General features: G+C 38.0%; 1 protein-coding gene across 1 annotated transcript; it reads right to left on the bottom strand.

Annotated features, from left to right (window-relative positions):
• Window positions 1–651: 651 nt before the first annotated feature.
• LOC143531303 (luminal-binding protein-like) lies at window positions 652–4,430 on the bottom strand. The gene is made up of 6 exons (XM_077026629.1): window positions 4,302–4,430; window positions 3,186–3,453; window positions 2,882–3,093; window positions 2,549–2,791; window positions 1,744–2,461; window positions 652–1,652 (listed from the first exon to the last, which is right to left on the bottom strand). Exons 1-6 carry the CDS (start codon window positions 4,339–4,341, stop codon window positions 1,151–1,153), a joined length of 1,983 nt encoding a protein of 660 aa, XP_076882744.1. The 5' UTR covers window positions 4,342–4,430; the 3' UTR covers window positions 652–1,150.
• Between the last annotated feature and the right edge of the window lie 22,400 nt (window positions 4,431–26,830).

The following is a 26,830-nucleotide window of genomic DNA, read 5'->3' as shown; positions in this document are numbered from 1 at the left end:
TCTGTAATCATTTTTATATATAAATAATAATCATCATCATCGTACTCAGTATATCCCACCAATAGCAAAGCTATGGTAGGGTCTGAGATTCTCACATCGTTATTTAAATCATTTCTTACAGAAAACCTTTAATACTTTTTCTAGGAAGACATCTGTTATAAACTTAAGGAATTAATGTGGATACAACATACATGTTTAAGAGCATGTCTGGGCAAATTCACAAGACAAACATGAGATTCTTTCATATTTTTAATATTTTGGTGAGTACAGTGATACACTTTGCTAATCAATCGTGTTCTAAAAAAAATCTTTCTTTTAAGAATACATTTGTTCTAACGCGAGAATTAATGTGGATACAACATGCATTGTTTATGAGAGATGTTTGGACAGGATTCACAATGGTAATATGAGATTCATTCACAGTGAGGATTTGAGATTCTTTCCAGTCACATTACAATACATCTATCAAGCGTGCAAATAAAGCTTGAACCATTACGTGATTTCAGACCATTTGACATCTAGGAGTTAATAATAACTTTACGCAGATATCTAACAATTATAAATGGCATATGGTTTCTAAAACGGATTCAAATTGATTACGCCCACCACTTTTGGAAATGTTTCGATGAACCGGTGCTACACGAGTCGCAAACACTAGGGTTGTGCATAAACTGGTCCAGACAGATTGAACTTGCAGCTCAAACCAGGAAAGACCCCCGATGTGTTAAGGTCTCTTGGTTAGTTCTTTTGAATGGTCAGATACAGTCAAAAACCAAGACCGGACCAACCGAAAGCTTCAATACAGACTTAACAATAACAACCCAGTTTAAAGACCAGACCACACATCCTGCTCTGAAGATCACAATATTTCTGGTAGCGACAAGTTTTTCGCATTGGTCCAATATTGTCTCAACAAGACCGGGGCTGACCCGACCCAGTCGTACAAGTAACATAACACGTCTAATAGGCAATAAAACATGCAGTCAAAACTGTCTGAAAATTGTATATGTTTCATAGAAGATGCACATTCAAAACTATCACTTCACATTAACCAAAAAGACAAAAGGGATCTCATTTCTGTCATCTCCCTAATCTTCTAAATTTCATGTAAATGTAATACAAATCTTCTGAATCCATACTAAACAAAAACCTACAGTTCATCATGATCTTCATCTTCGTCCTCTGTCGAATCGGCGCCACCAGGGGCCCCACCAGACCTCTGATAAACAGCCGTCACAATCGGATTACAAACGGCCTCCACTTCCTTCAACTTCTCATCATAATCTTCCTTCTCAGCTGACTGGTTATCATCCAACCATTCTAGTGCTTCCTTTGTTGCCTCTTCAATCTTCTCCTTTTCATCCGCCTCGAGCTTATCAGCCAACTTATCTTTGTCATTAATTTGATTCTTCATGTTGTAAACATATGTTTCAAGGGCGTTACGTGCGTCGATCTTTTCTTTAACCTTCTTGTCCTCTTCTGCAAACTCTTCTGCTTCACGAACCATACGCTCGATCTCTTCTTGACTCAACCGACCCTTCTCGTTTGTGATCGTGATCTTTTCTGATTTACCGGACGCCTTGTCTTCCGCCTTCACGTTTAAGATACCATTGGCATCTACTTCAAATGTAACCTCAATTTGTGGGGTACCCCTGGATTAACAAAAACATTACAGAATTAGTCACAGTTAATATTATTATATTAACACACGTAATAACTATAACTAAATAACTAATTAACTACCTTGGTGCCGGAGGGATTCCGGTAAGATCAAAGGTTCCAAGAAGCCTGCAGTCCTTTGTAAGACTTCTTTCACCTTCATAAACCTTGATCGAGACGACAGTTTGCTGATCTTGGTAAGTGGTGAAAACTTGAGATTTTTTGGTGGGGATGACGGTGTTTCTTGGGATCAATTTGGTCATCACGCCTCCAACGGTTTCAATACCCATGGTAAGTGGGGCCACATCCAAAAGAAGGATATCTTTAGTTTGTTCACCACCCTCACCACTTAAGATGCCTCCTTGAACCGCAGCACCATAAGCAACAGCTTCATCAGGGTTCACGCCCTTGTTTGGTTCCTTGCCATCAAAGTAATCTCTAAGAAGCTGTTGAACCTTTGGGATTCTGGTACTTCCACCAACAAGAACAATCTCATCTATTTGATGTTTCTCAAGACCCGCATCAGTCATGGCCTTCTTCACGGGTCCCATGGTCTTTCTGAAGAGGTCGTTGTTTAACTCTTCGAAACGGGCTCTAGTCAATGGCTCAGAGAAATCCACACCGTCGAAAAGTGACTCAATCTCGACTCGGACCTGGTGCTGGCTACTCAAGGCTCGCTTGGCTCGCTCGGCTTCACGTCTTAGCTTTCCAAGAGCACGGTGGTCCTTGCTGATGTCTTTTCCGTGCTTCTTCTTGATCAACTTGATGAAGTATTCCATAATCCTTTGGTCAAAGTCCTCACCTGAAAAATAGAAACAATAACGTGTTAGCATCGCGAACAATTACAGTTAGTTAGTTGGTTTTGTTTAGTTAAAAACTGAATGATCACCTCCAAGATGGGTATCTCCATTAGTGGCAAGAACCTCAAAGACACCATTATCGATTGTCAAGATACTGACATCAAAAGTACCACCACCAAGATCAAACACAAGAATATTCTTCTCACCACCTTTCTTGTCAAGACCATAAGCAATAGCAGCGGCGGTTGGCTCATTGATGATTCTGGCAACATTCAAACCAGCAATCACACCAGCATCCTTGGTTGCTTGCCTTTGTGCATCATTGAAGTAAGCTACACAAAAACCAAAAAACAATCAGTCAATCACAAATATGTTTCAAGATTAGATAACTAAATTGATCATGTAATTTGAAGTTTTCTTACCAGGAACTGTGACAACAGCATCCTTAATCGTCTTCCCGAGAAATGCTTCGGCTGTCTCCTTCATTCTGGTAAGAATCATAGCACTAATCTCTTCAGGACTGAAGACTTTAGTCCCATCCTTGAGTGAAACTTGAATATAAGGTTTCCCGTCTTTGTTCACAATCTTGTAAGGGAAAAGCTTCATATCCCTCTGGACTTCTTTGTCCTCAAACCTGTGATATAAAGATAACAATGTATTTAATAACGTAAATTGTAAACCAACATAATGCCAATATATATGCACAAGCAGATAGAAAAAACATACTTTCTTCCTATGAGTCTCTTAACATCAAAGATGGTGCGTTCGGGATTTACAGCTGCCTGATTCTTGGCTGCCTCACCGATTAACCTCTCGGTATCGGTGAAAGCCACCCATGATGGAGTGATACGGTTTCCTTGGTCATTGGCTATGATTTCAACATGACCGTTCTTATACACAGCAACACAAGAATATGTAGTACCAAGATCAATCCCGATAACTGTTCCTAATTTGCTGGCTTCTTCTTTCGCAATTGAAATTGCAGATAGGCAACCTGTAACAAATATTGTTAGTACCTAAACATGCACAATCTTGTAAACTGTATATTAATAATCAATTGCACATTATGTAAAACCCAAAATTGTCATATCAAATCTTTTAATATGGTAACACTTAGTTTTGAAAACATTAAGCATATATAAAAGGTACTTACTCAACATATCAGAATCACAGATTAACTTGTTAATAGTTGATTAACTCTTTATTGTTAATCTCCATACCGACAATTAACGAACCAGCACAATAACTTTCTTAATTATCACCTAACCAATCTTTTTCGTGACATCGTCACCACAAAACCTCATATTAAAGCATATACAAAACAAAACCCTCACAATTCTTTCAGATCTCAAACCAAATTGGATCCAAACCACACCGACAAGAAAAACACGTAGATATACACCTAAGCATCCATTTTTCACATCAATGCTAGATTCATACACAAAAACACATACCTGCAGCTATCTACAAAGTAATCAATTAATAAAAATCATACAAAATTCACCTATTAAACAATCAAGCATAAATAACTTTATTAATTATCACATAACGAACCAGATTCATAACATCAGTACCACAAACCCTTGAAATTAAGCATATACAACAAGAAACCCTAACGAAACCAGATCCAACAGGCCTTATTCAATTTACGCTACATAAACGAACAAATTAACTAAAATTTAAACGAATGTAAATAAACGAGCATATACATTAACTAAACGGATGTGTGTGTTCATGTAAATGTTCGTTTATTAAATAAACTAACAGCCTAATTATTCAACATTAAACGATCAAGCAAAAACAGTAGCAGCAACAGAATCAAATCAATGGTTAAAAATTTACCGATTAATACGATTGCCAAAACGACGCCGGATCGCCCCATGCTTCTTCACCGCCGTACAATCAAAGCCTAATAATAATAATCTGTGATATTATTTAGGGTTTGAGCTTTGTGAAATAATATGAAAGGCTTTATAACAGTGTGTTATATAGTGGTGTCAGGTGTTGCCTACGTGGCATTAGTTCAGGTCTCTTGGGAAGACACTCCATTTCTTGTCATCGGTGATGACGTGGACCAATCATATCTCAGGTGTGAGTTTTATTAGCCAATGGGAATGAACGTAGTGGTGTGTTTTACGTGGTGGTGTCTCATTGGGTTTGCCACGTCATTAAGATGTTGGTTAGTTTGTTAGTTGCTAGTTTTAGTCGTTTTGGGAATTGCTATAAACTTAAAATGAAAATATTGTTACATTTTAACATTTTTAGTCTACTATACTATTTTATTTTATATAAAAATAAAAATTATTAATAGCTAATAAGTGCTAATTGGATTTAGGTTTTAACTATTTTGTACCTTTTATATGTCATTTGAGTGTGATCTTAATCATATTCGGAATTAAAAGTGATTTTAGGGTTTCGTTTGTGTGTGATCATGAGCGTATCTGGAATTAAGAGTAACTTTGCGGTGCACTTTAAATATATGAAGGAAAAAAGACGGGTATATATTTAGAGCTAGATTTGTGTGTCGTTTATTAAATCATCTTCTACCGGAAAAGTCGGATACTTATTCTAGAAACACGTTTGATATAAATCTAAGGAATTAATGTGGACCTAACTTACATGTTTAAGAACATGTTTCGGTAAATCTACAAGACCGATATGAGATTTTTTTCCAATTAAGTTACAATGCATCAAAAAAGGCGCACACAAGATTCTAATAACCTACATCGTGTATAATATGGCTAATTATTTCATAACTCTAATACTTTCTTCTAGGAATACAATTATACTAAACCGAAAGAATTATTGTGGACAAGATTCACAATACATATATGAGACTTTTTTCAGTACATCACAATCAACTAAGCACGCAAATAAGCTTGTTAATGACACCATGTAATCTTAATGTATTTTTGAGTGAATCATTAATATGTGTCACTTTAGATTTTTAAACACACACAATGAGCGTATAATACACTTACACTTTACATCGAATTTTTGCACGATGTGCGTACATACACACTAAAAGACATTCATAAGTTTATTGTGCATTTGACACGCAACTTTTGGTTAAGATGAATCATTGGAAGAATTTAACATAAGAACCTACAGCGTTTTTAGGAAATGCTAATATTTCCATAAGGATGGTGATTACATTTGGTTTATTAACTAGTTGGTGTACCCGCGCTTCGCGGCGGGGTCATGACATCGTTCAGCATAGAAAATGATGTTACAAATATCAAACTTCATTAAAACAACACTAACAATGTCAAATAGTAGCTGATTTGAGTTGTTACTTGTGGTGGTGGTAATGGTTTGAGTTGTTACTAATTTTCTATTTCAACAAACATGTCTAGTCTTCGTGAGGACTTTCTGGGCTTTAACAACAAATGTGTAGCTACGTTTTCGCTCTAATGAATCCTAGTGTTTATGCTTCTTTTCTTGTTGGATAGGTCATCACTTAAAATCATCATATCTAGCATGCTGCAAAAAAAGAATGAACAGGGAGAATATTTTAAAGAATTTACCAAGAAATGAGTCAATTATGGTTGTTTTATAAACGGGTCAAATTTGTTTAAAAGTCAACCAAAGTTTATTAGACGTTCTTTTTAAATATCATAAAGAAAATCTTCGCGTGAAGGCATAAGAAAAAATACCTTCTAAACCTCTTATACCGAAGTAATGGCAACGACTTCTCTGGTTTCCTTTTCTGGCAATCTGTCACGCCACCATGCAAAGTAGCAAACTCTATGTAATCGGTGAAGTTTATCAGTTGCCGTAAGTTGGGCATACAACCGAAAAAACATAACTAAGTGTTGTGGACTTACCTAAGGCAGTAGGCCGTTTCGAATTTCGCTACGTGTCACACCCCGACTTAGGGATTAGGCGTGTGACTACAAGTTGGTACCTGTTTTGTAAATATATCAGAGTTTATGGGTTAATTTTAGCGGAAGACTTTAGGTTGAATATAATATTAATTTACATTGAAAATTTACTCGGGAATTTAATACCCGAGTATCAATTTACAAAACATATGTTTCATAATACAAGGATTTATCAAAAACAGAGCCATCTTGTACGCGTTTTTATCTTCATATAGACTCCAATCCTTGCTAATGCTACTTATGTTTAATTACTTGCAATGGGTTGGAAAAATACGTCAGCTATATGCTGGTGAACACGTATGACTCAATAAAATATTTTGAATGACGATTACAATACAAATGTAGTTTTCTTGACAATCTCAGCGGAAGCATTTCTATTTCCAGTATATGTACCACTGCCCTACACACACAACGGTATTCTCCGAGCCAAACGGCCCTAAACTGAGAACTGGTCATGACCGTTTAAGCTCGCGGCTTCATTGCCTTTGATTGATTGATTGAGCTTTAACGGTTATGTTTGGATCCATACACATGCGTATTCGGTCTGAGTTGATTTATTCTTTACTTTGTATTATAACGTTTTAGAGATTTCATTATCTCATGTAGACATTGATTGACTCGTTAAGACAAACACTCGTTCGTCTCATTGAGTATAAATAAGTTTGACTGATTGAAAAGGTTAACGTATTCACCTGTACCGTCGGTGTTGGAAAACCTTGAATGATTGATTGATTGATTGTGAATGATACTTAACCTATACATAAATAGGTTCGTATGAATGTTTTGAATGATGTTAAGCTATGATTGTAAGCTTAACCTTGAAATCATATATCTTTTATTGTGAATGAAAATATTTGTTTTATGTGACGTTTGATATAGCATACTTTGGCCTAATAGGTTCTATCACGTTGGTAAGTTTCTCTAGGTAAGTAAACGGGTCCCTCGGTTGATTGGGAGTTTTACGAATTACTTTTCCTTAGGCAAGAAACTTACTACTAGTGATATCCCCCTTCCAGTTACTACATGCCCGTCAAAATATATATTTTGTTTGACATTACTTCATCATGAAATAACGTTTATGAAAATTTGATTGTGAATGAATGTTTGTAAAATACGATCAAGGTTAAAGGCCATAGCCTCGATTGATAATCTAAGCTATAATTCAAATAACTTAAACGTAACCCCTACCTTAACGCGGATACTTAGATTGATAATAAGAAAAGGCAGGATCTTGATCTATTCGCTTATGTGATTGCTACTTGATTATAACTTCGTTTCTTGCACGAACTTCGAGAAAACAGCACGTCGACTTGTTACGGCGATAGGGCACGCTTTCCAATGCTCTGTGTGTGAAAAGAGAGGTGTGTTTGGGATGAATGGGGCTCATGCCCGTCACCCCCCTTTTATAGCCAAAATTGGACCCTATCGCGGTACGCGATGGGTTCCTTGGGACCCGTCGCGTACCGCGGCGCCGCCTTATGCGGCGGTGACACGTGGCCTGTCACAACGTGCCACGTGTTGACACGTTGTTGGACACGTGTCCACTGACTCAGCAAGCCCATCGCGCTACGCGATGGGTTGATTGCTACCCCATCGCGTACCGCGATGGGAGTAAATTTTCAGAATTTGCAATTTCAGTCCCTATACTTTCTAAGTTAGTGTATTGAGCCTAAATTAAAGAGGGTAAAGGACGCGGTGTTACATTCTCCCCACCTTTTGAATAATCTCGTCCTCGAGATTTATTGGAATAGATTGGGATACTTTTTCTTCATTTCTGACTCGAGTTCCTACGTATACTCGGGTCCTCGTCTTGAATCCCATTTGACTTTTACGAGCTTGAGTCGTTTGTGCTTGAGAAACTTAATCATACTATCCTCTATTTGAATCGGTTGTTCTACAAACTTAAGCTTCTCGTTGATCTTGACATCTTTTAATGGCATTGCAAGGGTTTCGTCGGCTAAACACTTGCGCAGATTGGATACGTGAAACACATCGTGAATACCCTTCATCTCCTCGGGTAATTCTAGCCGATAAGCAACTGGCCCCCAACTCTTTCGAGTATCTTAAATGGTCCAACGAATCTTGGACTTAATTTTCCTTTCTTCCCGAATCTTACTACACCTTTCCAAGGCGATACTTTCAATAACACTTTGTCGCCTTCTTTGAATTCTAATGGCTTGCGGCGAATGTCCTCATAACTCTTTTGTCTATCTCTTGCCGTTTTCAATCATTCACGGATTTGTATAACTTGATCAGTGGTTCTTTGAACGATTTCAGGTCCTGACAACTGACCATCACCTGTTTCTGACCAACACATAGGTGTTCTACACTTACGTCCATACAATGCTTCAAATGGTGCTGCTTGGATACTCGTATGATAACTATTGTTGTACGAGAATTCCATCAGCGCGAGATAAGTGTCCCAACTTCCTCCTAAGTCGATAACACAGGCACGAAGCATATCTTCTAACGTTTGAATGGTACGTTCACTTTGGCCATCAGTTTGGGGATGGTAAGCAGTACTTAGATTTAGTCGAGTTCCCATGGCCTTTTGAAAACTTGACCAAAAATTTGAAGTAAAACGACTATCTCTGTCTCTTAAACTTCAATAACCCAGATTGCACACCATGTAAGGATACAATGTCTTCATCCCAATCCACCAGTAATCGTCTTTTAGATTGTGATACATCTTGTCACTTCCCGGATGCATCATATACTTTGACTTGTGTGTTTATTCTAGAATCTTGTCTCTTAAACTTCCGACCATTGGTACCCAAATCCTTGTACCGAGTCTAAGTATTTCATCACTTCCTTTAATCAATTGATCAATTGTGCCGTTCTCTTTTTCGGCCTTAATGTTCCCTTCTCCCAGAGCCAACTTCTAAGCTTCTCTAATTTGGCAGGCTAAATCGACTTTAAGTTCCAATCTACGAGCTCAAACTCTCTTTGGTTTTTCATGTTCTTTCCTACTTAAAGCGTCAGCCACAACGTTGGCTTTTCCTTCATGGTATACAATTTAACAGTCGTAGTCATTAAGTGTTTCCATTCAACGCCTTTGTCTCATATTCAACTCCTTTTTATCGAATATATGCTTCAAGCTTTTGTGGTCAGTGTATACTGTGAACCTTACACCATACAAGTAATGTCGCCATAATTTCAACGCGGATATTATAGCTCCTAATTCAAGGTCATGCGTGGTGTAATTCTTTTCATGAACTTTCAATTGTCTCGAAGCATAAGCAATCACTTTCTTTTCTTGCATCAGAACACATCCCATTCCCGTGTGCGAAGCATCACAGTAAATGGTAAAGTTTTCTAGTCAATCTGGCAAAGCCAAGATAGGTGCATTGGTTAACTTTTGTTTTAGTGTTTCGAATGCTTCCTCTTGCTTCTGTCCCCATTCAAACTTAATTGACTTTCTTGTGAGTGACGTTAATGGGACAGCTATTCGGGAGAAGTCTTGAATGAATCGTCGATAATATCCGGCTAAGCCTAGAAAACTTCGGACTTGAGTCGGTGTCTTGGGTTTCTCCCACTTGGTTATAGCTTCGATCTTTGCTGGGTCTACTTGAATACCCTTTTCATTTATAACATGCCCAAGAAATTGAACTTCGGACAACCAAAATTCACACTTTGAAAATTTGGCGTATAATTTCTCGTTCCTTAGAGTTTCAAGTATAACCTTAAGATGAACTTGATGATCGTCTTTGGATTTTGAGTAAACAAGAATGTCATCAATGAAGAAAATAACAAACTTGTCCAAGTATGGCTTGCAAATCCGATTCATCATGTCCATAAAAGCTGCTGGAGCATTAGTGAGCCCGAAAGGCATAACAGTGAACTCATAATGTCCGTATCGGGTTCTAAACGCGGTTTTAGGGATATCTTCCTCTTGTACTTTCAATTGGTGATAACCTGATCTTAGGTCAATCTTGGAAAAGCAACTTGCTCATTGGAGTTGATCAAACAAATCGTCGATCCTGGGTAGTGGATACCTGTTCTTGATCGTGACCTTATTTAACTCTCTGTAATCTATACACATCCTCATTGACCCGTCCTTCTTCTTTACAAACAGAATTGGAGCTCCCCACGGTGACGAACTTGGACGTATGAATCCTTTTTCTAATAATTCATCTAACTGCTTCTTCAATTCCTTCATTTCCGTAGGTGCTAGACGATAAGATGATTTGGCAATTGGTGAAGTTCCTGGCATAAGGTCGATCTTAAATTCTACTTCTCTATCAGGCGGGGCTCCTGGTAACTCGTTAGGAAATACATCTTGGAATTCAGACATTATTGGCACCTCCTCCATCTTCTTTGGTTCAGGTTCCTTGGTTACATAGGCCATGAATGCGAGGCATCCCTTTCCTATGCAATGACTTGCTTTGATTTTGGAAATGATTCCTACTTTTCCTCCTTCCTTATCTCCGGTTATACGAATGGTTTTATTATTAGGTGTTCGAATGTCAATGGCTCTATCATTACATAGGATACGGACCTGATTAAACGACAACCAGTCCATACCTAATACTACATCAAAACCTGCTAATGTCATGGGTAACAATCGTACAGGTATGACGTGATTGGCTAAAGAAATTGTGGCATTATCTAAACATTTAATAGACTTACACCTCCAACAGCAGTTTCTACTTCATAATGTTTATCTAGTTTAACTAAGGGCTCATTTAATAGACTACAAAATTTATAATCTATAAAGCTTTGGTTTGCACCCGAGTCAAATAATACTCTAGCATAAACATTATTTATAGGAAACGTACCGGTGATCACGTCCGGTATATCAGCTGCCTTCTGAGTGTCTAGCATAAAGACACGAGTGTTTCCTTTCTTGGCATCGGCCTTCGCACCGCTGCCACTTGCACCAACCGTCACTACCGTTGGCTTCTTCTTTGGACATTCAGTACTATAATGTCCCTTTTCGCCACACTCAAAACATACCCCGGTCTTTTTCCTACAATCTGTTTCCGAATGTCCTGGTTTCTTGCAAAATCCACATACAACAGTGTTTGTTGGTCGAAGACATTTTCTGAAATGTCTCCTTCCGCATGACTTGCAAATGGGGCGACTATACACAAATCCCCCTTCTCTTTTCTTCTCCGTCTTCTTTATCTTTCCTCCCACACTAGTCTTTCCATCATCCTTCTTTTTCTCATCACGATTCCTCAACATTCCGTCCATCAAATATCCAGCCAACTCCATGGCAGATTCTGTGGTAGATGGCATATGTGAACGAACATAATCACGGATTTCGATTGGTAATCCGTAGATGTATCGTGTCACTTTGTTGATTTCAGGAGTGACTAGATGAGACGCAATTCTGCGGTACTCAAGGAACTTGGTGTTATATTCCTTGAGGTTCGTTCCTACCACCTTATGATTCCATAACTTCGTTTGAATCTGATCCATCTCATTTATTGGGCAAAACTTTTTCAATATCATTGCCTTGAATGTTTCCCAATCTAAATTATACAGATTCTCTCTACCCATGATTCCGATCAGGGTATTCCACCATTCCAACGACTCCCCCTTGAACATCTGGGAGGTATATTGAACCTTTTCTCTGTCAGTGCACTTGCTTATTAGCACAATTGATTCCATTTCCTCCAACCATCGGAGGGTATGTATCACTCATTTATCCCCGTGAAACTCTTTGGGGTTATAGACTTTAAACACCTTGAAATCACAACCTTCATGTATTTTAAGTTTCTTTGTCTTTTCACGGAGGTCGTTTTCAGCAGTCGAGCTTGCATCACTTGTTTCTTTCGTTCTTTCGGTTTCCTTTTTCTTACTCTCCTTCTTTTCCGACTCTTTCTTAGATTCTTTCTTGGATTCTCTTTTTGAAGTAGCGGTTTCACTTCTAATTGCTCTTTTATTAGATTGAAAAGCGGAACGGCTGGGATTATTTTTCAGTATTTCATAAATCGGGTTCACAGCTTCTTTTATAAAGTCGTGGATACCAAGCACATAATTTTGAGGTATAGCTTGTATAGTTTTCCGCGGTAGCTTTTTCTTGCAAAATTTCCTCAATTGTCTTTCCTTTATTGTTTACTTGTATTTCTGGATTACTGTTTGCTTTAGACATGCTGTTACATGAATAAAACATAATTTAGGGGAAGACACACCTTATATTACATTATTTATTTTACATGAGGAGAACATTATAACAAACAACGATACATAATACAAGATCTAATCCTTAATCCATTTCTTAACAAGATTCTTCATCTTGTCACATTTCTTAACTATTTTTCTTCCCATTTTCTTTTTGTCCACAACCTCATTCCTCAGCTCGTCCATCACCGAGTTTGGCGGGTTCGGATATCCCGTTGGTGCGGATGCAGCTGGAAAGAGATATGCATTTTCTTGTGGATAGAGATGCGGGTTTGCAACGTATGCGTGCATTTCTTCATCGGGAATATTAGTGGTATAAAATCCCTCGATAAGTTTTGCCTTCTCACGGATCTCCTTAGCTTGTTGTGAGATTGAAGGTCTCGGTCCTAAATATGGAGGAAAGTAAGGATTCTCATTCTCTTCTTCCTCTTCGGGATCCTCCTATTCTTCAGGATCTTCTTCTGATTTATAAGGATTCTTTATTGGTGATTAGCTAAGTCTCGTTTTGTATGGCATGCTAACCCTCATTTTTGGTTTATGACTGGGTTCTGCAGATGCTGGTGGGGTCTCGTATTGATAGTTCAATGGTGGTGATTGATGCGTGCTGTGTAGCTTGTATAAAATATGATAGATTGGATATTTAGCTTTTGCACAAGGTCGTGTTTTAAATTTATGAAAGTGATTTCTACAAAGACTAAACACACACAAAATAGGCAAGTGTACCTATCGTATATGTAGAATAGTATTGGTAAGAACCAAATATCGATCCGTGGACACAAAGGTTTCTAATAATAAATCGTTGTTTTACTTCAATCGGAGGTTTTAATCATTTTGAGGTTAATTTTTAAACTTTTTATAAAATATAAATAATTATATATATATAATATATAGGTGACCAAGATAAGAAATTCTAAACGAGTTGTTCAATTATACGAAGGTTACCATCTAAGATCAAGAATCCACTCCATTTTAGCATTGATAATTAATATGTAGACATGTGATAAACTTACCGTAGCAATATATGATAGATAACTCCTTAACCCAAAGTGAGCATCTTTGGCACTAAGGAGATGATATGCGCATTTTAAAGTCCACCCTTTCCTAATGTCATACCATCTCAATTATGTCAACTTAAGTTGGCAAGTAGTTTCGTTAAGTAGAAAGATTAGGATTGACTTCAATTTCTCGAATACCAATTCTAACAACTTCGGGTGATTGTAGTTCATCACGTAACCTCCCCTTGGTTGATTTAAGTAGGTTATGATTACACATTCCATTAACATATGGTTTCTTTAGCTAATTTGATATCCTAAGCAAAGCCATTTTCGGATTACCAAGGTTTAGAAAAATACACCATAACTTATATCTCATTATTTCTAAGTACAATATAAGGATCCATGTTTCGATAATGTATCAAAGTATTTCTATCTTTCAAGAACATGAATCGATCATGAGCGATTGCCAAAGAGATTGACAACCACCAACTTTGAATTGGTGATTTAAGATGGTGAAACATTTCTCATCAAAAGATAATTGTAATATAACCATGTACTTAACTAAACTACATCACATGTCTTGATTAATTATCAAGTAAAACAAAGCTTCTTCATAAATTTTAGATGGTAAAAGGAGTTTAGCTCATAATGAGCATTATGATGAACATTAAGATGATTGATAATAACAAATACATGATTAAACTTGGAACAATCTAACCAAATGTAGATGAATCCTTCTTCTTAATGATGGGGATGATGGTTGATGATGATGATTAGTGGTGATGACCTCCAAACCTTCAAACTCTTCACTAGATCTTCAAGGTGAGTGTTAGTGTGTGTTTTTATAAGAGATAATCGAATAGAAATCTTTTCAAGGCACACTTGATGAATGCAACATGAGCTACTATTTATAGGCAATCTGGATGGTGAGGCACGACCCCGTGTATTTTTATGACATGTGCCAGATTTGTTTTGTCTTTTGTGTGAGCTGGCAACGGCCCCGTGGTTAGCAAACACGGTCCCGTGCTTTTTAGTGACATGTGCTCAATTCTTCTTTGTCTTTTCTGCATTCCCATCCACGGCCCCGTGCATGCTGAGCACGGCCCCGTGCTTTTGTTCTCAGGTTTTGTCTTTTCTTGTTCCATAAGCATGGGGGCGTGTTTCTTGAGACATGGGGGCGTGTTTCTTTGTTTTCTTGTGTTTTTCTTCATCTTTTTGCTTGTTTATTCGTTTGAGGTTTGGTTTCACCTGAAATTACGTTTTATTATGATAAGTAGCTATTTATGCTATGTTATTAGATATAAATTGCAAATTTTAGATATTATTTGATGCTGAAAAGATGTATATTTCTATGTACATCAAACATCCCACACTTGAACATTGCTTGTCCTCAAGCAATCGTCTTATAAATGTTCTCTAAAAACAACAAATTTAGATTATAGCTATTCCTTAAGCGAGCTCCAAGAAGATGAAACAAAATAACCAATCTTTATGTTAGTGATAAATAAGAGAGAACTTTTGTTTTTATGAGCTTCTATTTATGCAAAACGTCACGTTCTCGCAATGTTCACTCACACTCGGTTTTTATATCTGATCATACCTGGGATGTAGGTATGTGAACACTCTTAGCCAAAATGCAACCTGTGATAAATAAGCTTGTAACAAGTTCAAATCTCCACCTTTTGAAGGGTTGCATAGATCAGAAGGTAAAAAAAGGGTTCCGGTTTAGTGTGAGTAGGGATTGGTATTTTATGGTGGTTCAAGGTTTAATGGTAAATACAACTTCCGCTGTTTGTCGGGAGTCTTGAGATGTCTTCAATGGTTAGCTCCTTTTCTTCGATTTTTTTTTTGTAAATACTATATACCTAATGACTCTTTTAAGTTCAGATCGTCAAGACCAGTTTTATCGAGGATGTGGATTAATTCTTCCTCAATCCTGTTATGAATATAACTTCCAACTCTAATGGATCGTTCGGCTTTGAGCATAATAGCCCCCATCCTCATTAGTTCGGTATATTCATGTTGAGACTGAGTTTGACTTTTTCTACATCTTCCTTCGTGCGACCAGTTTCCGCAACCTAAGCATCGTTCATATCTTTTTGTTCTTCTCTTCATTGCGTTTTTGGAAATTCCACAGAATGGTGGCCTTTGTTCGTTTTGGCACCACTTTTTCCTCACCTCATTGCTAAAGAGAAAGATTATCTCCCTAAGTTCTGGAGGCAACCTAGGTTTTGTGAAGTGTATGCAGCAAAGGAAATTGAAATCGAAAGAATGCATTTCCAGTTCTTTAGGGTCTGCTGGTAAAATACCAGTGTTGTATTTTACCGGTTCAAAATGGATAAGGTGATTGGATTTTTGGGTTTTGTAATTTTGGTAATGGGTTTGTGTAAATATTACCTTCTTCTTTATACAATGCTTCGTGCGGTCTTGAAATGAATAATTGCGACAAGTTCTAAATCACACGAAACATATGACTCACTCAAAGCTTCCGAAAAAATATTTATATGGCATGAGGTTTATCTCACATTAACGGAGGAATTGGGTATTAACGCCATATTTTGCATAAACTTATTCTCAATATTACAAAACTTCTTCTTACTTTTTCACTTTTATGTAATGATTGGTTATTTGCAAAAAATTTCTTGGTTTTCTTTTTAGGTTTAGAATAATCTTTGTTTGCTGCAAAATATATTTGATTTAGAGATTTTTATAATTAGTTGGACAAACAATTTGGTCAAGTAATTCCCCTCCCCACCCTTGAATCTCACATTGTCCTCAATGTGATAAGATTCATGAAAATATAAAATTTCTAGTTAAGTATTATGGGTTAAAATGGAGAATTACTTCCCTACGGGTTAACGAAATTTCGACAGAGCGTTCCTTGTTTTTCGTCCGTTTTCCTGTTTTTGTACCTGTATAATATAAAACTGCAAACAACCACAAACAACCAAGCATAAACTGTTGAAAATTGGGTATGGAATCATCCATCCCTAGCCCTATTGGGCTAAATTATAACCTATCATAATGTCTTTGGCACCAACGGCCATAACATATCCAAATCAACATAAAAATAAACAAACAAGTACGATGAAAAGTAAATTGTTTAAAACACATAAAAAGTTCATGAAATACTACCAACCCGTAGTGAAAAATAGGGTTTGAAGTGATAGCAAATTATTTTATTAAGTTAAAAACTCTTAACTGCCATGACACAAAAAACACGGCCCCGTGCTTCAGGAAGCACGGTACCATGCTGCATAGTACTGTTTTGTTTATTAGTCGAGCTGGTTTGTTTTTAACTGGGTTTTTATTTTCTGGTTGTTTTAAACTTGGTAAAAACATCCTAAATTTCATAAAAAACATAAAAGTAAAGACATAATTAAAGATAGATGAAATGAAAAGTACAACAACAATTCTCGGGTCCTAACACATAGTTCTAGCGGAAACAACTTAAATGAGAAACAAAGGCAGAAACTTCAACGACCACCACTTCCGAACAAGTCCTGGATGTGTGGTGGTGCCCGTTTGGCTTCCAAAAGTTCGTCAAGCTTTTTTGTTGAGCGTGACGATTTCTCAGTTGAGAAAGTTAAGTTTGGAAGTCACATCCTTGTGGTGGCCATCCACAACATGGAAGTTTTCGAACCTAAGCAGATAGACTTTGTTAATCAACTCGACTACTCGAGCTTCGGTTTGCATATTGCTTTCAACTTGATCTCTTACGATGCATTGGAGTCGCATGACTTGTTCCTCGAGGAAGGAAGATTCATGTTGTTTCCCTTTTTTCACTGGCTTCCATTCAACCCGTTTTCCTTCCATTTAGGTAATTTTTGTTTGGTGTGAATGGAATAGTGAAATTATGCATTCATTATACAGAGACTGGAAAGTTGAACACGGCACCGTGCATTAGGAAACACGGCCCCGTGCTGCTAGAAGAATAAATGTTCCTGAGTCAGAGAATTGTACGGAGTCAACACGTATCATGCTGAAGATTCTAGGGTGACCACGGCGCCGTGTTTAGGAAAACACGACCCCGTGCTTTTTGTCCCAGTGTTTTTCATTTTAATTTTTCAACATGATTTACTATCCGGAATTTTTAGAATGAAGTTTATTGTGATAATTTGGAAGTTTGGTCATCTAAAAATTACTTTTCATTAAATAAAGATCCTAGAACAATTTCGGGATAAGCCCGGGTTTCCTAAGAAAATAGTCGGGTTAAGCCCGAAGTCCTAACACATTGTGCTTAATGCACTTGATTACACATAAAAGCATAAAATTAAGTTTCCTAGAGTTCCACGAAAGGCTCTCCTCCTCCAAATGGTCTGGTGGTGGAAAATACGTGAAACCGAGAACTTGAAACTGGAGTTGCTCGTTGATGTCTCGGAGTTCCATTTTCATGTTTTCCACAGATTCGGTGAGTTGTACGACACGCATCTCCACAAGGAGATTCATTTCGGTGAGTTTTTTTCACGAGTTCTTGAAGTTTCAAAAGGAGCTCGGTTTTGAAAACATGGCGGGCATCATTTCTCGGATTTCGGGAAACGGGAATTGCTTCATTCATCTCAATTGGTATGCTGAATTTTCAGAGGTTTTTGGTTTGTTTTTGGTTTGTGCAAGGAATGCAATGACGCAAGGTGCCTTTTATAACCAAACAGGAAACCAAGCAAGGCACCGTGCTTATGGAAGCACGCCCCCGTGTTTTTAGTCTGACAATTCAGTTACAAACCAGTCTGACTGAGATTTTTGCAGCGTAGATGCTGGCCCGTATTTTTCGGCACGGGACCGTGCTTTTGAGAGCACGACCCCGTGGTTTTTATGTTTTCTAAAAATAAATATTTTTTATTAGTTATTTACAAGGCCTAGTTTTGAGAAGGTCTTGGCCAAACCTTATTTCCTCACGTTCTTAATCAAGAAGTTTGGAGGGTTAATACCTCCAACGCTTCTTCGAGTGGACCGTCGATATATGGTTTTAATCGATGTCCATTTACTTTGAACTTCTGGCCGTTTGAATTTTAAATTTCGATGGTTCCATAGTCAAAAATTGTTTCCACTACGTATGGACCTGACCATCGGGATTTCAGTTTTCCTGGGAAAAGACTTAAACGAGCGTTGTATAGCAGTACACGATTGCCGATTTTAAATTCTTTATTTCCTTTTAAATGAGCGTCGTGTAAGCGTTTAGTCTTTTCTTTGTAGGACCAGGAATTTCATAGGCCATTGTTCTTAGTTCCTCGATCTCACGAATTTGATCTTCCCGGTTTGCTCTGGCGGACGTTAGATCAAAGTTCACTGCTCTAAGGGCCCAGTAGGCTTTGTGTTTCAATTCTACTGGTAGATGACATGCCTTCCCGTAAACGGGCTTGAAGGGTGTCGTTCCTATGGGAGTTTTGTAGGCCGTCCTAAGGGCCCACAATGCGTCATCTAATTTTTCTGCCCAATTTTTGCGATTCATCCCCACACTTCTTTCCAGAATCCTCTTAATTACTCGATTCGAGACTTCCACCTGTCCACTGGTCTGCGGGTGATATGGTGTTGCCAGGCGGTGGTGAACCCCATATCGTGCTAAGACCTTGTCCATCAGGGTGTTACAGAAGTGAGTACCTCTGTTTCTGATGAGGGCTTTTGGTGTTCCGAATCTTGAAAATAACTTTTTCAGAAATCGTACAACTACTCGAGCATCGTTAGTGGGAAGAGATTGTGCTTCTACCCATTTAGATACGTAATCGACTGCTACAAGAATGTATTTGTTTCCGAATGAGTTAGGGAACGACCCCATGAAATCTATTCCCCATACATCAAAGATTTCACAAACTTGAATGCCCTTTTGAGCCATCTCATTTTTCGATGAGATGTTCCCGGCTCTTTGACAAGAATCACATGCTTGGATCAAAGTTTGTGTATCTTTGTATATAGTGGGCCAGAAAAATCCTGCATCAAACACTTTTCTGACCGTGGCGGCGGTACCGTGGTGTTCGCCTGTTGGTCCTTCATGACAGTGTTTTGAGAATGTCTAAGGCCTCTTTGCCTGCTACGCACCTACGAATGACTTGATCCGCACCTAACCTAAATACGTATGGATCTTCCCAAAGTAAAACTTAAGATCGGGGAAGAATTTCTTTCGATGTTGATGGGTAAGTCCTTTTCTGAGAATCCTACAAGCTAAGTAATTTGCGAAGTCGGCATACCAAGGACTTTCGTCTTTTTCCTTTATTACGTATTGAATGTGCATGAGGACTTCATGTGGGAAATTATCATTGATAATTTCCTTGTGAAGTTATTCGGGGGTTGGACATTCTAAACGTGAAAGATGGTCTGCGGCTATATTTTCTGCTCCTTTTTTGTCTTTAACTTCGATATCGAATTCTTGGAGTAGTAGGATCCACCGGATGAGTCTAGGTTTGGCATCTTGTTTATTGAATAGGTATCGTATTGCGGAATGATCGGTGTAAACTATGGTTTTGGAAAGAACTAAGTATGACCTAAATTTTTCAAAGGCAAATACTACCGCTAGTAACTCTTTTTCTGTTGTGGTATAATTTTCTTGTGCATCGTTAAGAGTTTTACTGGCATAGTAAATTGGGTGAAAGTGTTTTTCTTTGCGTTGTCCGAGTACGGCTCCAACTGCAAATTCGCTTGCATCGCACATGATTTCGAATGGAAGGGTCCAATCGGGTGTGGTCATGATTGGTGCGTTGAAAAGTTTGTCCTTCAGTGTATTGAATGACTCAACACATTCCTCAGAGAAGACGAATGGTGCGTCTTTTTCTAGAAGTTTGGTCATAGGTCTTGAGATTTTTGAGAAGTTTTTTATGAAGCGGCGGTAGAAACCTGCGTGACCTAGAAAACTTCTAATGGCTTTGACCGAAGTTGGCGGCGGAAGTTTGGATATGGTTTCTATTTTGGCCCTATCAACTTCTAGTCCGTTTTGAGAGATCTTGTGTCCTAAAACAATGCCTTCCTTTACCATAAAGTGGCATTTTTCCCAGTTGAGCACTAGATTTACTTTTTCACACCTAGCTAACATTTTGTCTAGGTTTTTCAGGCAATGATCGAAAGAGTCTCCAAAGACTGAGAAGTCGTCCATGAAAACCTCCATAGAGTTTTCACTCATTTCATGAAAGATGGCTACCATGCAACGCTGGAAGGTGGCTGGAGCATTGCATAGTCCAAATGGCATTCTTCGGTAGGCGAAGGTTCCGTATGGACATGTAAAAGTAGTTTTCTCCTGATCTTCATGAGCAATGGGAATCTGAAAGTATCCGGAAAATCCATCAAGAAAATAGTAGAACATTTTTCCAGACAATCGTTCGAGCATTTGGTCTATGAAAGGAAGTGGAAAATGATCTTTTTCTTGTGGCATCATTAAGCTTCCGGTAATCAATGCAAACTCGCCATCCTGTGATGGTTCTCATGGGTATTAGTTCGTCCTTCTCGTTCATTACGACCGTCATTCCTCCCTTCTTGGGTACTACCTGAACGGACTTACCCAAGGTGAGTCTGAGATTGGGTAGATTAATCCGGCATCAAGTAGTTTGATTACTTCCTTCATCACCACATCTTGCATGTTAGGATTGAGACGTCTTTGATGTTGGACCACGGGTTTGTATTCTTCTTCCTTGAGGATTTTGTGAGTACATAAGGAGGGACTGATGCCCTTGATATCCATGATCTTCCATACGATAGCCTTCTTATGGTTTTTGAGAACCTTAAGAAGTTCGTCTTTCTCTTCTTTGGAAAGGTGAGATGAAATAATTACTGGGAGTTGAGAGTCTTTTTCTAGAAAGGCGTATTCAAGATGGTTTGGTAGTTATTTTAACTCTAAGGCTGGTGGTTCTTCAATTGATGGTTTTGATTTTTCATTATTTTCACTATATATATATATCAAATCAATCAATCATGCCCAGTAAAATCCCACCGACAGCAAAGCTATAAGTAGGGTCTGGGGAGGGTGGGATGTAGGCACACCGTACCTCTATCCAAAGGAATAAAGAGGTGGCTTCCAGAGAGACCCTCGGCTCTAAGTACATGTGTATGAAGCAAAATAAAGCAAAATAAAGGAAATCAAAGTTTAACAGTTATATAAAAACTACTACTAATTATAATAATATTAATAATAAGATCACAGTTTAACAGCTATATAAAAGCTAATAATAATTATAATAATAATAATAATATATGTAAGGGAAATACCATTATGGTATGTGGCCTAAATAAGTTAAGTCTAAGCCCTAAGGTATTCAATTCTCTCTAAAAATCCTTAACTTTAATTCTACTACTACACGAATTCCTATCCTCAACCATGTCCTCGGAGAGGTTTAGGTCTATCAAATCATGCCTAATCCTCTCATCCCAAGTCAATTTCGGTCGACCTCTACCCCTCCTCCCCTCTATAGTAATGTTTTCTACGGATCTAACAGGATTCGTCGTCTGTCTTCTCTTTACATGATTCCTCTCATCCCAAGTCATTATTTTCACTGATTTCGCATATTATTTCTGATTCTTCTTGGTAATTGTTGTTGAGATTTTCGTTTTCTAAATGGGTTTGTTGAGTGTTTTGTCTAAGACTTGTGTTTCTATGGGAGTATTAATTGAGGAATCTTGCATATAGCAACTTACGATGAAGTCTATGATGTCAACACAATATAAAGTGTCATCGTGTTGTTGCGTATATTGCATAGATTTTTCTATGTCAAAAGTGATTGCCTCGTCATTGACCCTGAGAGTGAGTTTACCGGTGCAAACATCAATGATAGCCTTTGCGGTGGCTAAAAAGGGTCTACCTAAAATTAGAGGTACACTTTTGTCTTCCTCCATGTCTAGAATCACAAAATCTACTGGGAAAACAAATTTGTCAATTTTGACAAGCATGTTTTCAACAATGCCCCTAGGATATTTAACGGATCGGTCAGCTAACTGAATGCTCATGCGGGTGGGCTTTGGTTCTCCTATCCTTAGTTTTGCAAAAACCGCATAAGGCATTGAATTATTACTAGCTCCTAAGTCAGCCAGGGCATTGCTAACAGATAAATTTTCTATGATACAAGGGATAGTAAAGCTCCCTGGATCGGTCATCTTTGTTGGTAGCTTGATTTGGAAGACAGCTGAACATTCTTCACTTAGGGTGACATGCGAGGGTTCCTCCAGCTTCCTTTTGTTTGTCAGCACTTCTTTGAGAAACTTGGCATATTTTGGCACTGAGCAATAGCTTCGACAAAAGGGGTGTTGATATGGAGTTGTTTAAAGAGTTCTAGAAACTTCCCATACTGGGCTTCCAATCGCTCCTGCTTCAGTCTTCCAGGGTATGGAATAGGTGGAACATAAGTTCGGACTGGCTCCTTAGGTTGGATTATGCTTGTTGGGGTCAGTCTTTCCTGCGTTGCATCAGGATACTTCTTCTCCATAACTGGTTCTGAGGTTGGTGAGACAACAGTGGTCGTACCGCTTCGTAATGTAACGGCGTTAGCTGTTGCATTCGGGTTGGTGATTGTATTGCTTGGAAGGGCGCCAGGTGGTCTTTCGGATAATTGTCGGGCAATTTGTCCGATTTGGGTTTCTAAGTTTTGAAGTGATGCTTGTTGACTTTTGAGATCGGCTTCATGTTTTAATAATACTCCGCTGATATCAACAGCTCTTGAGTCGGCTTTCTTTTCTGCTTCATTTATTTTGGTCATTAATTGGATTAACATTTCTTTGATCTTTGAGTAGCTCGGGTTTTGATGGTTACTCGAGCTTTGGTCTTGGTATTGAGTTCTAGGTTGGAAGGATTGATTCATCGGTCTCTTTTGGAATCCTGGTAGGGGTTGAGTGTTACCTCCGTCATTCCAGCTGAAGTTTGGATGGTTTCTCCAACCTGGGTTGTAGTTATTGCTGAAAGCGTTGTTCTGTCGAGTGATGAAATCGACTTCTTCCATGGCCATAATGACTTGTTTACAGTCACTCGTCTTATGATTTCCTCCACAAGTGTCACCTGTGAGTCTGTTTTTTGATAGCTCGGCTTGAATTTGTTCGAATTTTTTAGAAAGAGCTTCAAGCTGTGCTGTGACAAGGGTGTTGGAATCAACGTGGTGTATTCCTTTATGGGTAGGTGTAGATCTTGGTGGGTTGTAAGCGAAACTCTTCTTTGCGGCCTTCTCCAGGACTTCAAATGCTTCATTAGGTGATTGGGATCCCAGGTCTCCACCAGCGTTCTGGTCGATGGCCTGTTTGTTTTGACTGGATTGTGCGTCAAAGAAAGTTTGAACTTGTAACCATACGCTCAGTCCATGACGTTGGCATCTTCTTAAAAGACTTTTGTATCTTTCCCATGCTGCGTGTAACGATTCATCATCATCGGTCCGGAATCCGGTAATGCTGGCTCGGTATTTGGCAGTTTTGTCGGGCGGAAAATATTTGAGGAGAAACTGTTCAATTATCTGGTCCCAAGTGGTAATGGAACCAGAGGAAAGAGATTATATCCATTCTAGGGCTTGGCCCCTTAGAGAGAACGGAAAGAGTTTAAGCTTGATTTGATCTTTTGAACAGTTTTGGATTTTAAAGGTTCCGCATATTCGTAAGAATCGAGATATGTGAGAAAGAGGGTCTTCGTCGAGGAGACCATGAAATTGAACTGAATTTTCCACCATATGAATGGTGCTTGATTTGATTTCGAAATTTTCGGTGATTTCGGGTGGAGCCACTCCATTGCCGTAGCCTTCAAGAGTTGGCTTGGCATACTGGCTCATGTTCGGCTCATTGTTCTGGGCCGCCATCATTTCTTCGGTTTGATTTTCTCCTGATGTGATGGCGTCTACTGATTCGTCTTTGATTGCTTCTGCGGTTTCTGTGGTCCGTTTACGAATTCGTCGACGAAAGAGTCGTTCCGGTTCAGAAATTGGAGAAACAAGCTCAGGCTCAAAAGTAGAGGACATACATGGGACTAAATCAAAATTAAACACTAAAGCAAAAGTTAGCTAAAGTTAGTATAAAAGGTTAGTCTAGTATTAAACTACGAGTTATGCTACGCTATTTTTAACTAAACTAAACTAAGGTCTTAATTAAACTAGAGTAAAGTTAAGGTAAATAAAGGTAAAAAGTAGGCTAGCCGTAAAATTATATTTTAGTATTTAGTAAAAATTAAAAATAAAGTGAAATAGAAGTTAAAAATTTGTACAACTATAAACAATGATTAAATTAAAACTTGGATCGTTCTTAGAAACGTACCATGTCCCCGGCAACGGCGCCAAAAACTTGATGCGTGCTGTGTAGCTTGTATAAAATATGATAGATTGGATATTTAGCCTTTTCACAAGATCGTGTTTTAAATTTATAAAAGTGATTTCTACAAAGTTTAAACACACACAAAATAGGCAAGTGTACCTATCGTATATGTAGAATAGTATTGGTAAGAACCAAATATCGATCCGTGGACACAAATGTTTCTAATAATAAAGCGTTGTTTTACTTCAGTCGGAGGTTTTAATCATTTTGAGGTTAATTTTTGAACTTTTTATAAAATATAAGTAATTATATATATAACATATAGGTGACCAAGATAAGAAATTCTAAACGAGTTGTTCAATTATACGAAGGTTACCATCTAAGATCAAGAATCCACTCCATTTTAGCATTGATAATTAATATGTAGACATGTGATAAACTTACCGTAGCAATATATGATAGATAACTCCTTAACCCAAAGTGAGCATCTTTGGCACTAAGGAGATGATATGCGCATTTTAAAGTCCACCATTTCCTAATGTCATACCATCTAAATGTTTTCAATTTAAGTTGGCAAGTAGTTTCGTTAAGTAGAAAGATTATGATTGACTTCAATTTCTCGAATACCAATTCTAACAACTTCGGGTGATTGTAGTTCATCACACAACCTCCCCTTGGTTGATTTAAGTAGGTTATGATTACACATTCCATTAACATGTGGTTTCTTTAGATAACTTGATATCCTAAGCAAAGCCATTTTCGAATTACCAAGGTTTAGAAAAATACACCATAACTTATATCTCATCATTTCTAAGTACAATATAAGAATCCATGTTTCGATAATGTATCAAAGTATTTCTATCTTTCAAGAACATGAATCGATCATGAACGATTGCCAAAGAGATTGACAACCACCAACTTTGAATTAGTGATTTAAGATGGTGAAACATTTCTCATCAAAAGATAATTGTAATATAACCATGTACTTAACTAGACTACATCACATGTCTTGATTAATTATCAAGTAAATTAAAGCTTCTTCATAGATTTTAGATGGTAAAAGGAGTTTAGCTCATAATGAGCATTATGATGAACATTAAGATGATTGATAATAACAAATACATGATTAAACTTGGAACAATCTAACCAAATGTAGATGAATCCTTCTTCTTAATGATGGGGATGATGGTTGATGATGATGATTAATGGTGATGACCTCCAAACTCTTCACTAGATCTTCAAGGTGAGTGTTAGTGTGTGTTTTTTTAAGAGAGAATCGGATATAAATCTTTTCAAGGCACACTTGATGAATGCAACAAGAGCCACTATTTATAGACAATCTGGATGGTGAGGCACGGCCCCGTGCTTGATGAGCACGGCCCCGTGTATTTTTATGACATGTGCTCAATTCTTCTTTGTCTTTTCTGCATTCCCGTCCACGGCCCCGTGTTTTTGTTCTCAGATTTTGTCTTTTCTTGTTCCCTAAGCATGGGGGCGTGTTTCTTGAGACATGGGGGCGTGTTTCTTTGTTTTTTTTGTGTTTTCTTCTGTTTTTCTTCGTCTTTTGCTTGTTTCTTCGTTTGACGTTTGGTTTCACCTGAAATTACGTTTTATTATGATAAGTAGCCTTTTATGCTATGTTATTAGATAGAAATTGCAACTTTTAGAGATTATTTGATGCTGAAAAGATGTATATTTCTATGTACATCAGTGATCCAAATTGACATCTCCTGATCAGAGTGACAATTCATCCAGCTTGATGACTCCGATTCAGTTTCCTGCTTGATCTTGCTTTGCACTTCCTGTTCCTCAGAAGGATGGTATGTTGGAATGTCGGAGGGGTAAATATTGGGGAATGTTGTCCTCGGTATTATCAGAAATTTCGATTGGAAATTGTTGACTGCCTGGGAGATACACGGGTTGGCTCCCATGCGGTAACACTGGATTGATTGGTTGATTGTGATTGAAAAAGCTAGTGTAATAACTATTGCTACTTTCCATATTGGATGGTTCGAGATTGATTGTCGGTTTTGATCGAATGGCTACTCGGTGTCTACGGCCAAAGTAGTTAATATAAGACATCTACATTTAGTTAGATTAGGGATAGGAGGTTTACCAATCATATCTTATCCCTATGAATAATAATAATGGTTAAAGCCTATGTACTAAC

This window comes from Bidens hawaiensis, unplaced genomic scaffold (assembly GCF_021521415.1).
Source record: "Bidens hawaiensis isolate Kalapana, Puna unplaced genomic scaffold, B.hawaiensis_p1.1 tig00009139_1, whole genome shotgun sequence".
Taxonomy (NCBI): domain Eukaryota; kingdom Viridiplantae; phylum Streptophyta; class Magnoliopsida; order Asterales; family Asteraceae; genus Bidens; species Bidens hawaiensis.
This window is presented reverse-complemented; position numbering and strand designations above follow the sequence as displayed.

Bases quoted from the DNA above. Each gene is read 5' to 3' on its own strand.
- LOC143531303 (XM_077026629.1), bottom strand. From the start codon at position 4,341: ATGGGGCGATCCGGCGTCGTTTTGGCAATCGTATTAATCG. The intron at 3,454-4,301 runs GTAAATTTTTAA...TATTTGTTACAG, and splicing joins TTTGGCAATCGTATTAATCG to GTTGCCTATCTGCAATTTCA. The intron at 1,653-1,743 runs GTAGTTAATTAG...TTGTTAATCCAG, and splicing joins GGAATCCCTCCGGCACCAAG to GGGTACCCCACAAATTGAGG.